Below are 15,601 nucleotides of genomic sequence, written 5' to 3' on the forward strand. Positions count from 1 at the left end.
AGATTGAAAGAACAGGCACATTTTTTTTTTTTTTGGCAGGGATGGGGAGGGGGTTTCCGCTTTTTATCTTCTGTTTTTGGGGGTGGGGGAAAGATCTGGCACTGTTCATAGAACAGAAGGCATGATTTAGGCTGTCTCATTTGAGTGGAGAAGTTTCCTAGCTGAATTGATTTAGGCCAATCGTTCACACCCAGGGCAGTTCTGGCTCCCAGGAAACCCGTGGCTATGTCTTGAGACATTTTTCGCTGTCCTGACTGGGAAGCGCAGAGGTGCTACAACGTCTAGTGGGCAGAGCCTAACGATGCACCTAAACACCCTACAATACACAGGACAGCCTCCCACAATCAAAAACTACCCAGCCTAAAATGTCCATTTTTCTCTTTTTTTTTGGCCACACCTCAAGGCCTGCAGGATCTTAGTTCCCTGACCAGGGATCGCACCTGGTCCCTCAGCAGTGTAAGTGCAGAGTCCTAACCACTGGACCACCAGGGAATTCCCTAAAATGTCAATACTGAAGGGTCTGAGAAACCCGGATATACGTTAAAGTTAGCTGAGGGATTTCATGGGTAAATAGAGTGCATCACACAAAACGCCAGGCTGGATGACTCACAAGCTGGAATCACAACTGCCGGGAGAAATATCAACAACCTCAGATATGCAGATGATACCACTCTATGGCAAAAAGTGAAGAGGAGCTAAAGAGCCCCTTGATAAGAGTCAGAGAGGACAGTGAAAAAGCTGGCTTGAAACTCAACATTCAAAAAACTAAGATCATGGCATCCATTCCTATCACTTCATGGCAAACAGATGGGGAAAAAGTGGAAGCAGTGAGACTTTATTTTCCTGGGCTCCAAAATCACTGCAGATGGTGACTGAAGCCATGAAATTAAAAGATGCTTGTTCCTTAGAAGAAAAGCCATGACAAATCTAGGCAGTGTATTAAAAAGCAGAGACGTTACTTTGCCTACAAAGGTCCATATGGTCCATATAGTCAAAGCTATGGTTTTTCTAGCAGTCATGTATGGATGTGAGTTAGACCATAAAGAAGGCTGAGGCTGAGCACCAAAGAATTGATGCTTTTGAACTGTGGTGCTGGAGAAGACTCTTGAGTCCCTTGGACTGCAAGATCAAACCAGTCAATCAATAAAGGAAATCAATCCTGAATATTCATCGGAAGGACAGATGCTGAAGCTGAAACTCCAATACTCTGGCCACCTGATGCAAAGAGCTGACTCATTGGAAAAGACTCTGATGCTGAGAAAGATTGAAAAAAATCCCAAGTCAACCCATTAATGAACATAGAGTTAAAGGTTATGCCAGCAGCCAGCAAAATTGAGTTTACTGGGGAGTAACAGAGGGATTCTTTACCACCTGAGCTACCAGGGAAGCTTCCCTGATGGCTCAGATGGTAAAGAATTCACCTGCAATGCAGGAGACCCAGATGATTCCTGGGTCGGGAAGATCCCCTGGAGAAGGGATAGGCTACCCACTCCAGTATTCTTGGGTTTCCCTGGTGGCTCAGATGGTAAAGAATCTGACTGCAATGCAGGAGACCTGGGCTGGGAAGATTCCCTGGAGGAGCGCATGGCAACCCATTCCAGTATTCTCGCTTGAAGAATCCCAATGGGGTCGCAAAGAGTTGGACATGATAGAAGCGACTAAGCACAGCACAGTGCTGATGCTGGGAAAGACTGAGGGCAGGAAGAGAAAGGGACAATGGAGGATGAGATGGTTAGCTAGTATCACCAGCTCAATAAACAGGAATTTGAGCAAACTCCGGGAGATAGTGAAGGACAGAAGAGCCTAGCACACTACAGTCCATGGGGTTGCAAAGAGTCGGACACGACTTAGGGACTGAACACGATGGATGTGAATACTCCTATTCCTAAACACTTTGTCTTAAGTACTGAGTCCATCTATATAACTGACCCTTGAACAACACGGATTAGGGGTGCTGACCCTCTGAATATTCGAAAATCGGCCTAGAATTTACAGTCAGCCCTCCATTTACAGAGTTTCTCCATAGAGCAGTTCCTTTGTGTAAGTGGTTCCACATCGGAGGATTCAACCAACAGCAGATCGTGCAGTACTACAGTACTTACTATGGAAAAAACTCCACATACATGTGGACCCACACAGTTCAAATTCATGTTGTTCCAGGGTCAGTCATATACAAGTATGTATAGATAGAGCCTCATCTATATGCTGTGCTTTAGAGATTCATTCTACCAGTGTTTTTCATTTATTTAACAAAGTACATCATTTATGTGAAGAGCTCCTTTTACACTTTGGACAAATGAGTGGTAGGTTAAAGACAGCACTCCTTGGCCTATATATGCCTTGAAACGTACAGCTTAATGTACAGAAATTATACTCCCTTTCTCCAAATAGATTTAAACCCCCAGGTCAACTAGGGTTAAGAAGATTCATAACTGTTAGACAACTGACATCCATAAATTTTTACCAGCAATAGTTAATCTTCTCAAAAGGACAACCCTTGTGAAGTACACGATGGCAAGATTAAATAGGAGTAGTGTAATTTATTTTCTCATACACTGAGTTTGTCCAAAAATAATCTGAAGTGTCATTATACAAAAGTAAAGTTTGGCTGATCCTTTGTTCTTTTAAATAATCCAAGATTTCATTTAGAGCCACAACCTCTATCTAACAGGTTAAAACTGTTAGGCTTACTTCAATTACTATCTTGCAAAGTTCTGGTTTTCAAGGATTAGACAAGCCTTAAGTTTCACCTTTTGTTTCATGAAAGTCACAATTACACAATCATCTGAAATGGCTTTCTATGAGTTACGGCATTTAAACCAGAGACACACAGAGAACACCCTGTGCTGACGAGGGCAGAGACTAGAGAGATGCAGCTACCAGCTGAGGACCACCGGAAGCAGGAAGGGATGAAGATCCTTCCCTCGAGAGAGCAAGCCCCAGCCACCACCCTGACTTCTGGCCTCAAGCCTGTGCAACAAGAAGTTTCTATTGTTTCTGTCACTGTCTACAGCAGCTTTGGAAATCAGTGTAGATTTTGGTACTTCTTATGTTACACAATATTCTTAAATCTAGCATTGTTGCTGGTCATCCTAGTTTGCTCTAGTGGAAAGGAGATATTAAAATACACTGAAAGAGTAATTCATGATTCACCTCCATTGGGGCTAATATTTGGAAAATAATTCCAAATTTAAATTTAACCACATAGAAAACAAAACTAGGAAATTCAGATACTTTCAAAAATAAGTTCTTCGATGTTTTATCATATTTGATAGCAGCTTTTTTATTGGTTACAAAACCTAAGCCCATATACAAAATTAGGAACACATTTAGATGCCTCTTTTGAAAGAACGTTTTTTAGTCTTTTTTAACTGAGTTTAAAAAAAATAAAAACAATGCAAATTTTCAACACTGTTTTGAAAACGTAAAAGTGCAGCAATATACCTAGTTTCCTTTGTCTATGAAATGGTGCAATTCCAATTCCAAACCGATAGGTCACAACAAACTGGATCAAGCCAATGCACACGGACGTCTGCACTACTTGATGCTAACGTTCACTTATGTTAGTTTGCACTTAAACACAAGAGGAAATAGGAGTCGGCACAGTAGAGGCCCAATTCAGTCTCAATGTGTGCAAAATTTAAAAGGTAACTGTCAGTCACTATGGGGAGTCCAAGGAAGTAAACCGGAAGGGGTATAATTCACAATATCAAGAAGATTTGGACTTGAAGGGTTTCACTGAAGTTTGTGACCTTAATTAGCTTTGACTTTATTACTCCTACTTTTAGTGAACACCACACAGTTTCAAAAATTTAGACCATGGTATCTGAACAGGATGCAGTTACCATATGAAGCTTTAACTCAAAATCTGGATAAAGAAAAAAAGGCACAATGAACTTCAACTCAATTTTATGTGCACAAGAGTTGAAAAGTCTGAGCCACCTTAAAGAGAAATTGATTCTAAAATTTATAAAACCTATAAATAATCAGAGGCCAAACCACTATATTAAAACAGATTCTCTAGCAAGTAAAAATCTTGCATTTTAAACATACGCTTGTATCCACTTTAGATACAAGACAAAACTCACTCTTTAAAGTGGCTCCACCTTGGCAGATACATATATTTGTAATGAATGCACACCTGCTATGTGTTGTTTACCAGTGAAAACACCCCGCTGATTCACAAAGCTCTGATGGCACGTGTCTCATCTTCATCACAGTAAATACACCCCCCTCCCATCGGACAACTAAATTAGTTTAGATTTCCTATCCCTTCACATCAACGCGTTGGGAAATTATACCCAGTAAACAATAGCAACAAAACCATTCCTGTGACAGCACAAACTGTTCAGTTTAAAAAATTTCAAATCCATATTCTTTCGTTAATAACTGGGTCGGACAATTTACCAAAAGCAATGACTTTACACAGTAATACCAGATTTTTCAGAATTACTTGAAGATCACTGCAAATCAGGTTTATGTTAAATAACTGCAGATTACTCCTCTAGGCAGATGCTTGTCTGCATCTTTTTATATGTGAATATGCTTTTAGAGTAGGATCCGAGTACACTTGCCAATACTCCAAGAATGACGTTTTATGACACTTCTAATAGTTGCTGGTTTGTTGCCAACCACATTATCAAAAGCACTGGTTACGAAGTAAAAAATATTTTAAGACTAAATTACAGTAAACATGAAAGCTCCACAGTTTAAACCCAATATAAATCAACCATATCCAATTATCAATTTAAAATGAAAAATGTTAACTCCTGAAAGCTGAAAGCAAGATTTTCTTTTTAAATATCACCAATGGGTACTTTAGACCGTTGTGTTTTTTGGTTTCATTTATTTATTTTTCTTTATGGTCAGGGATTCTTGCTTTCAACTTAAACAGAAGTTCAAGTCCGTAACAGGTTGCAGCTCAGGTAAAATACCATGCACAGCATTTGATTACTTCAAAACAGCAGGAACACACAGGCTGAAGTGAGTGGTCAAATAGGGCTTGCTGTTCTCAAAAATTAGGTATAATGGCGAAAGCGTTACCATCCATAGCTAAAGTCCTTCCTCCAACCCTGGCTTCTGAGGCAGATAATAAACACATCAATTACTGGTAGATGAAGCACAGTTTTTTAAAACTTATCTGTTTAATCAATAACCAAGTTTCTTTTTTTTTTAAGTTACTTTTTGTTTGTGTCAGTTCCACCAATGTAAATCATTTGGCTTGTACTTTTAAAATCTATTCTTCCACATAAAGAGTATGAAAATATGTTTGTGGAGGACAATGATGGAGGCTCAGATCAGACTGCACCTCTTTAAAGTCTTCCAACGTGTGTATGTGTCATACCAAAGTGTCTTGATCCACAGCGCACCATTTTCCAAAGGAGTATCAAGTGGGCAGCTGACATGCCACCACTATGGAATATTCTAAACTGGAGATTGCAGATGTCAGCGTGTGGCACCAGGGAACGGGGGAAAATAGGGTAGTCAAGATTGTTAAGGAGAATTCTAAAACAGTTTAGGAAATCATGCATATGCATTTACAGTCCATGTGGATAGTGACTTTTGGCAACTGCAAAGTGACTGAGACATGGCTTGCTTTAGAAGCATCAAAACAAAGAGGCATGTATGTTTTGGAGCCTTCGGTAGTTGCTGTTGCTCTTGTCATTTTGGTAGCCATCTGGTGGTGCTTCGTATTCAATGTGGGATAGATGCTGCACTCAACTGAATTTAAAAATTGAATTCTTTTGTCTGAAGGTTGGCCGTTGGGTCAAAGTTGTAGGTGCCTCCTTGTGTTGCTTCAGGAATGAGGCTAGGATCTTCATCAATCTACAAGAAGCAAGAAAAAGAATTTTCATTATGTTAAGATACTATACATTACAGTGTAAGCAGAGTTGATTTACTTCTTAGGAAAGAATTCTGTGTGTATGTTTTTATTACCTAAAAATATTTTACGAAAATCAACAATGCTATTAAGAAATTTAACAACTTAGGGCCTCACTGCTGGCTCAAAGGTAAAGACACCAACTGCCCGCCAATGCAAGGGACATGGGTTCTATCCCTGATGTGGGAATATCCCATCTCTGTGCAGCAACTAAGCCCGTGTGCCACAACTACCGAGCCTGTGCTTTAGAGACCAGGAGCCACAACTACTGAAGCCCACATGCCCCACAGCCCTGTGCTGTGCAACGAGAGAAGCCACCGCAATGAGAAGCCGTGCACCACCACCAGGGAGTAGCCTGCACAGCAACAAAGACCCAGCACAGACAAAAATAAAAAGAGATTCAACGATTTAAAACTGAACATTGAAAAACTGCCCCATTCTTAAGTTCCTATATCTGTAGATTTATTTTACCTATTTGAACATACATCATTTCTGTAATTACTACTTCTTCCCATTTAACAAATTACAAAAGCAAAGGTGACAGAAATACAGTATCAATTTAGTCATGGAAAATTAATTCTTAGTAAACTTACTTTACGTATAGATTTTAATGTACATGCAGACACACTATACTTTAATATATACTTACATCATCACCAGAGAAATACTGATCTATGATTTCAAATGCTAATTTATATATGTCTTCATTTTCATGTTGCTGTAAAACTTCAATTTTCTCCAAACCTGATAATAATTAAAATAATTAAATACATACTAATAAAGAAACTGTGCTCATTTAATCATGAAACATCTTAAAGAACTAAAAATACCCTCCCTACCACCCTCCAAAGATGATCGTTCATCTAAAAAAACAGATAAAATCCTGAGTTGCTCTGGTTAGAGAACCAGCACCCCACTAATTTCTGCCTCTTTAGAAGCCCTTGAGGTACCCTGTTCCCTGAGGCCAGCAGTTTAAAAATCACCTAAACTCTCCATTTGACAGATGAGGGAGTGTGGCACAGATACAAAGGGGTTTGTTTCAGGTTACATGGCGAGTGAGTGACAGGACTAGAATCAAGATCTCCCCCAGCCTAAGATTCCTTTAGTATAATCATACTGCTGCATACAATAATTTTTTTATCTTTTTGTTTTCCAAATGTTACTCAAAGATTGACATAAATAGAAGATAAAACTTTAAATTCAGAAGTGATTTCTTGAAAAAAAAAAAAAAAAAAAAAAAAAAGAAAGAAAGAAATAGGGTGCTTCTCTCCTATATAGCCACATCAATTTGGGAATATTTTTTCAGAATAGTTAACTGTAGAATGCCTTTATTTATATTCCCAAAATATTTAGTCCATATATCAGATGCAACTCCATTAAATCCTCAATACTATTCTTCCTTTAATGTCTTTTTAGCTAAGTTATTTTGAAGTAGTTTCAAAATAACTGCTTTTTAAAATTTTTTATATAGTAACAAATCTAAGTTACTATATAAAAAAATTTAACTTTTTTCTATAGTAACATCCAAACCAGAAAAATGGGAAAATGGGTATCAAAGATAATGTATATAGAGTGCTTTATAAAATCATAAAATGCTAAGTAACTATGTACCCTAATTATAAGTATTTATCTCATAGACAGAAGCAACTATACTGATAAAAAGCTGGAGTAACAATTCTATAGCTCAAACTTTCTGGTTAAATTGTTCTGAATCAGACTACAGTGCTCGTTTCAAATTATTTAAAAAGTAAAACATCTTTTTTTTTTAAAAAATTAGTTCCATTAATTTTATTTATTCCTATTTTAATTTTGAATTAATTTTTTAAAAATTAATTTATTTAACTGGTGGATAATTACAATACTGTGGTGGTTTTTGCCACACATTGACATGAATCAGCCATGGGTACATGTGTCCCCCCCATCCTGAAGCCCCCCTCCCACTTCCCTCCCCACGCCACCCCTCTGAGTTCTCCCAGGGCACTGGCTTTGAGTGCCCTGTTTCATGCATCGAACTTGCACTGGTCATCTGTTTCACATATGGTAACATACATGTTTCAATGCTGTCTCTCAAATAATCCCACCCTCGCCTTCTCCCACATAGTCCAAGTCTGTTCTTTACATCTGTGTCTCTTTTGCTGCCTTGCATATAGCATCGTCATTACCAGCTTTCTAAATTCTATATATATGCATTAATAAGACATCTTAAAAACAAAATGAATAGTGAATTAATAGTAGTACAGTATGAAGATCTGGCTTTTAACTATGCTCCTACCACAAACTACTTCTCTGACCATGGACAAGACTCCTTAACATCTCTAGGATATTTTCTTCTTGTTATTAAGAAAACACTTTCTGTCTGAATATTCAGTGATGCTATCACATTTGTTTTCACTTAATCTTATGCAACATGACTTCAAGAGGAGTAATTGTGTTTCCTAAAAAGCACTGTAAAACTCTTAAGAAGGTTATGGAGTGACTTTCACAATCAGCTGTGTTCTGGAAAATCTTCCTGGATTACTAACATAGCAAATAAAGAACAGCAACATCCTCAAATGATATTAATAGCAATGTATCCTAGCACTTTTCTTTCAAATTAACTGTCTTTAAAGGAACTAATGTTTCAGAGTTGCACAGCTCAACTGTTTTTCTTTAATCAACCCTCTTACCTCCACATTCTTCTATTATTTCAGCTATTGTGCTTGCTTCATCACCAGCCATTATCAGAATGTTTTTCAGACCATCTAGGACCACCTGAACAACTTGAGAATCTTTTACTGACAATAAATTACAGAATGGTGGAATTACATTCTGCTGTACAAGGTATTCAACCTAGACAACAAAAGAGAAGAGATACTCTTATTTATATAATTACCTCTTCCTCCAAAGGAATACAGGACAGGGCTTATAAACAATCAAAACCTCCTAAACACAAGAGAGTAGTGCACTTCCCAGTATTAACAATCATAACATTTTTTTTTTCCAGACTCACTTGATCTTTTCTGCCACTTATCGTCAAGTTGCTAATAGCCCAAGCAGCTTCCTTTTGTGTTCCAAAGTCCCCCTGAAGATTTAAAAAGAAATGCTGAAATGAATTTTTTGCTCAAAAAGTCTTGGTTATAACATATTAACAGACATGACAAACTCATAACAATGACTGACCTTGGCAAGCTGATGAATAATCATAGGAATTAATCCAGCATCTATTACAGCTTGAACTTGTTGCTGGTTGCCTGCTGTAATGTTGGAAAGGAACCACACTGCTTCCTGTAATTAAATAAAATACAAGGCACCTTTATTTGAAAAACTGTATCTTTAATGCGCTTATGCTTTTACTTTAATGTGGTTTACATACACAATAACAAAACCATCTCAGTTACAATAAGGCAAATGCATCTAAAGGTGATTAGGCAATACAGTATCTTCCATTTTAAACCTATTAGGAAACTTTTTAGCAGAATACCTTGGCCCATTTACCTAGCATAACCTTCAATAATACAGATGCTTAGGACTATACCCTAAGCACTTTTTCAGGCAGCGGTGACATGGCAGTGAACAAAACAGACAATAAATCTTTACGCAAGGACCTCACATTTTTGCTTCATGAGCTCCCTCTCAATAGTGATCCCCAACTTTTTTGGCACCAGGGACCAGTTTTGTAGAAGACAACTTTCCCACAGACAGGGGTGGCAACTGGGATGATTCAGGGGCATTGTATTTATTGAGCACCACCACCTCAGATCAACAGGCAATAAATTCTCATAAGGAGTTCACATCCTAGATCTCTTGCATGCACAGTTCACAGCTGGGTACAAGCTCCAAGAATCTAATGCCGCTACTCTTCTGATAGGAGGTGGAGCTCAGACGGTAAGGAAAGCAATGGGGAGCAGCTGTAAATACAGATGAAGCTTTGCTTGCTGGCCCACTGCTCACCTCCTGCTATGCAGCCCCAATTTCAAACAGGCCAGGGACTGGTACTAGTCCTTGGCTCAGAGGTTGGGGATCCCTGCTCTAAAAGACAAATGACAGAAATAAATAGAAGATAGAATTTCCTAATACTTTGTTAAAACTACTTCTAAGAAAGATGAATTGCTTTATTGTAAAAATACTTATTTGCAAAATATATTAGAATGATCTATATGACAAATTTTATTGTAACCTTAGAGGCTTTATGTCATGAACAAACAGGTTTATTTCTAAGTTTAGTGTTAAAGTACTATCTTCTTCTTCCTCTACAACTGAAAGATTATAGGAGAGCCCCCATTGGCCTAATAATTACAATTCAGCACTTTCATCACCACAGCCTGGTTCAATCCCTGGTCAGGGAACTCAGATCCCACAAGCCCTGGCACATGGCCTAAATAATAAATAAAGAAAAAGACTGTACACTTTTTTGCCATCCAATTGTGGTGAGATATCAATAACTGGTTAACTGGTGTTTTAGAGTACAAGGGTGTTTCACTACACTATTTTTGCAAATTTCTTGCACATTTGAAAATTTTCAAACTATAAGGTTGAGGGGGAAAAAAAACCGAGTTGTTAACTTACACCTCCAAAGAACTATGATGTAACCAACACGCAAATAACACAAACACTCAAGGTGGAAAACTTCTGCAACAACTACCTCCTTGCTGAAGCTGAGGAGATATCTATCTATAGAAACCCTTTTCCTTTCCCCTATGATACCTTCACTCAGAGTATATCAGATCCCAGGCCAGAACCTCTCTACCTAACTCCTGTCCAGTTTCCTCACTTCTCAGCCTTGCTTCCCATTACAGAACACTAATACATTCAGCTGTAAAAATCACGTATATTTGCCTAGAGTCTAAAAGACTCTGGCTTCTTTCCCTTCATTGGAACAAATTGAAAGTGAAAGTGTTAGTTACTCAGTCGTGTCCAACTCTGCGATCCCACTGACTGTAGCCCACCAGGCTCCTCTGTCCATGGGATTCTCCAAGCAAGAATCCTGGAGTGGGTAGCCATTCTTCAGAAGATCCCTTCTTCAGGGGATCTTCCCGACCCAGGGATCAAACCCGGGTTTTCAGTATTGCAGACAGACTCTTTTTATCACCTTAGCCACCAGGGAAGCTCATTGGAACAAAAGCACCTACAAAATGTAATTTCTGACTACACACTTTTCTGTAAAAATTCAACTATCAAACTTTAGTCAAGGAACTATATAAATAGAAGTTTTGTTAGTCTGAGGAATGGTGGCATTTCAGGCAGATACTACATGTAAATCAAAACAAGCAGACACTACCTTCACAGTAGGATGGCTACAATAATAATTAAAAAAAGGAATTGGAGGGACTTTCCTCATGGTCCAGGGGCTAAGACTCCCTGCCCTCCCAATGCAGGGGGCCTGGATTTGACCCCTGGTCAGGGAACTAGATTTCACATGCCACAATGAACAATCCCGCATGCTCTCATCAAGACTGAAGATCCCACCTGCTGCAACTAAGACCTGGCATAGTCAAATAAATAAATAAATAACCTATATATATATATATATATATATATAAAACAAGACTAAAACCTTCATAACACTGCTTACAGGAATGTAAAATGGTGCAACTGCTATGGAAAGAAGCTTGACGGTTCTTCAACAAGCTAAACATGCAATTACCATATGACTGGACAATTCTACTCATAAAGATATACATGCAAAGGAACTGAAAGCAAGGACTCAAACCAATGTTCACAGCAGTATTATTCACAAGAGCCAAAAGGCAGAAACAATCCAAAAGTGTACATCCACAAATGAATGTATAAACAAAATACGGTATATAGGTACAATGCAGTATCTATTCAGCAATAAAAAGGAATGAAGTTTTGATACAAGCTCCAACATGGATGAATGTTGAAAACATGCAATGTGAAATAAGCTAGACAAGAAGACTAAAGTACTCCAGCACATGTTTAACAGTAAGTTTATATCATAAGCTTAAAATCTTAAAAAAACAAAAACCAAACAGAAAACAATTTTAATGATCCTTTAATTTAGGCACTGTAGTTTTACATTCAATCTAATTTTGTAGGGAAATTAAATTATGATCTATTTGTTTATAAAAAACACCAGCAAAAGAAAAAGATAATAGCAATGGAAACAATGGAAAATTTCATATGTTCTTTCCACCTAGTGGCTACTAATTTGTTGATCATTGCTACTGCTCAATATACTGAAATAAAAACACTGGTTAAAATGAAAATAATTTTATTCTGTGATGATCATGGCAGCACTTACAGCAGGCAATTAATAACTGAAAGAAAATAACTGCAGAGGTGATCTGAAATTAACCAGAGTGGTTTGAAGAGAATCACAAATGAAAAGCAATCGAAACAAGAAGGTAGTTAAAAATGAGATACACAAAGAGAAAGAAATGCATTGGTGGGGCTGTTATATGCCTTACCTTATTTATCTTCTCTTTTGGGTGTGATAAGAGGTTTGGGAAGTGTGACAGGACATCGCAGTTGAGAACAACCTGGGTCTGTTCGTCTGTACCTGTCACTATGTTGCCAACCGCTCTGAGTGCTGCTGTCTGGGTGGGGATAAAATATTTTCCATAAATTTGTTTATGATGAAACTGATTCTATGTTTTTTATAATCCTGAGAAAATGTAAAAATGCAAGCGGTGAATGATTAAAACTTACTGCATACTTACACAAAGCATTTTATAGAACTGAGAAGCAATTCTGAATTTTAAACAACAGTTTTGTGAAAACTGGAATTATATAGGAAAAATTATGTGAAAAACTGTTGGAGAAAAGATTAAAATAAAAAAATGTAAAGGTCCGTTTTTTTCATAGCTATTTTTATCTATTAGTAAACTGGCACCACAGAAAGATTTTAATAAAGGCCTGGAATGGGTACAGATTTCTATCTCAAGTCATTTTGGCAGAAGTGGGATGAACAGATCTATCAGTGATGTGATGAGAGATGAGAGAAGAGAGTGAAAGAGAAAGAAATGCAGTTATCCAGAGAAAAGAAAATAAACCTTGAACTAAATGAGTGGCTCTAGATACAAGGAGAAGCCAGATGTGAAAACTATATAGTAAGGACTGACAGGTTTTGAAATGGAGCGGAGACAAGAGGAGGAATACCAAGGTTCCTAGCTTGGACTATGCTGTCCATTAATAGGGGATATATGAAGAGGAGTGGGTTTGTGGGAGAAGACGGTATGTTCATTTTTGCCTGCTTGAAATAATAACAGAATATTACTGAAGGAGGTTCTTGGCAGTTATGTCTAAGGACTCAAATACAATTGGCTATATGAGTCTGAAACTCAGCAAAGAATCTGGATGAGATAAAGATTTAGAAATCAACAAAATCAGATTCAGTAAAACAGCAGAAGAAACACTGAAGAAATGTGCATACAGATAGAACTGAAGCCTGACTGTATAAGTTAACTGGTTATAGAAAGTACAAATTTTATACAAGTAAGAAAAATACTTAACACTTACTTGAACTTTCACTTCCTGGTGGCTCAGAAGGGGCACAAGGAACGGCACAACCCCTGAATCAATAACCATCTGTATCTGTTCATTACCTCCATCTGTCAGGTAAGACAGTGCCCAAACAGTATCCACGAGAATCTGCAGGAAATAAAAAAGAATGGCCACTTAATATATTTGTTTGAATACTTAAGATACATAACACACTTAGGAAATGGTGACATAAAAAGTAATTAAATTTTGTTTTAGCTTGGTAGCAAAAATATCTGCTAAGCTGATACAAGGTAAAACTCTCTCAATGGCTACCTCAGGTCATTCTTCACAAAAATGAGGCACAGAAGTCCGGGCCAACTTCTACATCTATATATTAAGTAGACAAACTTAAAAATAGGCAGAAAAGGAATTCTTCCTGCTCCCACAAACTGAATACCCAATAATCATAAGGAAATACTTTATATACAGAATGAAACCAGTATGCCATGCTGCTTCAACTCTAGAAGAGCCCCCAAAGATCATTTATCCATGTTAGTTTTCAAACACGTTTGACAATGTAATTTTTCAGACTATTAAAGAGATAAATGACTTGGCATTTTAACTTTAGGGGAAAAAAGTTAATTATTTGCAAATCTCTTGAAAAATGTCCCAGCAGAAGAGCACACAGTATAAACCATACACTACACCCATCTAACTTTGCAAATAATAAACAAAAACCAGGCTCAGGTTTGTTGACTCATTCAAAGTCAGAGAGCTTATAAGTAGTTTTCCTTGGTGTCTTGACAGAGGAATGTAAGCACAGGTCTGATCTCATGTGAAATCCAGAGATGTTTCCTATTATAAGACATTTGTTGCTCTAAAATAAATACTGTGGTCTCAATTCAAATCTCTCCATGTATCCTTCAAAAAAGTATACTATTTAATAAGTGCATGTAAAACCACACATAGCCCACACCTTCAACATTACTAGGAGTCTGAGAATGCTACAAATGTCAAATTACCTGTAAAAAGAGAAAAAAAATGAATTCTGTCCTTTGTCTGGACCTCCCGTCTTAAGCTTATGTGAGACTTCAGAGAAGAGGAGAGGGGAGTGAAGAGCTTACAGTAACATATCCTTTGCTACTCCACATTAGTGGGACAGAGACCATGTGGCTCAAAAAAGCCTACAATATTTACTATCAGTTCTTTACAGAAAAATCTGCTGACACCCTTACCAGAGGATAAGCTTCTTTCAACTAAGAAATAAGTGAAGAAATATTTCACTGTAGATCAAAGATGAACACAAATGGGAAGATAAGATTAGAAGAATACTTTTTAAATGATATATGCTTCAGAAAAATAGAAATATTGCAACTTCAAAAATGAGAGGACAGAAGGTATGCCCGAGAGTTGTATCCATCTACCATCCTACCCCCACAAGGAAGACCTCCTTACTGGAGGGTATGAAAAGATGCTGTGTGGAGCAGAGCTTGTCTACTCCTCAGTCTGGCATTAATAGGTAGCAAGATTTAAATAGAAATCAGAGTCTCATAACAACACCCAAAATGTGGGCTGCAGCTGAAAATAACTCATCATATCAAGAACCAAGATCATTTAAACTGCAAAGGGAAAAGGTGGTCAACAGACGCCAATACTGGGATGACGCAGATGTTGGAACTATCTGACAAGAATTTCAAAGTAACTGTCATAAAAATTCTTCACCAAGCAATTGTGAACACATTTGAAACAAAGTATAGAAAATCTCAGCAAATAAAAAGGAGACATAAGGAAGAACCAAATGGATTTTAAAATTAACAAACTCAATAATCAAAATTTAAAACTCACTGGAAGTAGAAGAGAAAGAGAAAAAAAAAATCAACTAACTCAAAGACAGATCAATATAAATCATCCATGGGGGGAAGGGGAAGATGGCAAAGAATGAAGAGAGCTTTAGGAACTTGTAGGATGATTAACAAAAGATGTAGAGTTTCAGAAAGAGGTGAAAAAGTATCTGAAGAAATAATGACAGAAAACTTCCCAAATTGGGCAAAAGCCACAAACCTAGATTCAAAAATGGGAGAATGAGGTGAGAGAAAAGTGAAGTAGAATAAGCCAGTCACTTATTCTATGGGTAAAGACAGGAGTCAAAAAATACCACTGAAACTTGTCAAACCAGACAGTAAAAAAAAAAAAGGGGGGGGGGGGACTTATAAAAGGTTTAAGTATAAAGGTAACATTGCAAGAAAAACAAACTTTCCTAAATACCAAAAGAAATTTTTAAAAGAGAGAAGAACACTA

At 37.5% G+C, this 15,601-nt stretch overlaps 1 protein-coding gene and 1 non-coding gene across 3 annotated transcripts in view; both read right to left on the reverse strand.

The window, feature by feature from the left end:
- Positions 1-419: 419 nt before the first annotated feature.
- Positions 420-492, reverse strand: TRNAV-UAC (transfer RNA valine (anticodon UAC)). Its single transcript has one exon. It is a non-coding gene; the product is annotated as a tRNA-Val (tRNA).
- Positions 493-3,265: 2,773 nt separating this feature from the next.
- The window catches only part of KPNA3 (karyopherin subunit alpha 3), a 94,989-nt gene continuing 82,653 nt past the window's right edge, over positions 3,266-15,601 (reverse strand). For both annotated transcript variants that reach the window (XM_055542193.1, XM_055542194.1), the window contains exons 11-17: positions 13,340-13,471; positions 12,289-12,417; positions 9,041-9,145; positions 8,871-8,942; positions 8,548-8,710; positions 6,531-6,625; positions 3,266-5,826 (exon numbers count right to left, since the gene is read on the reverse strand). In XM_055542193.1, the coding sequence (XP_055398168.1) occupies positions 5,728-5,826; positions 6,531-6,625; positions 8,548-8,710; positions 8,871-8,942; positions 9,041-9,145; positions 12,289-12,417; positions 13,340-13,471 (795 nt within the window). In that variant the 3' untranslated portion in view covers positions 3,266-5,727. The remainder of the gene's footprint in view (positions 5,827-6,530; positions 6,626-8,547; positions 8,711-8,870; positions 8,943-9,040; positions 9,146-12,288; positions 12,418-13,339; positions 13,472-15,601) is intronic.

This window comes from Bubalus kerabau, chromosome 12 (assembly GCF_029407905.1).
Source record: "Bubalus kerabau isolate K-KA32 ecotype Philippines breed swamp buffalo chromosome 12, PCC_UOA_SB_1v2, whole genome shotgun sequence".
Taxonomy (NCBI): domain Eukaryota; kingdom Metazoa; phylum Chordata; class Mammalia; order Artiodactyla; family Bovidae; genus Bubalus; species Bubalus kerabau.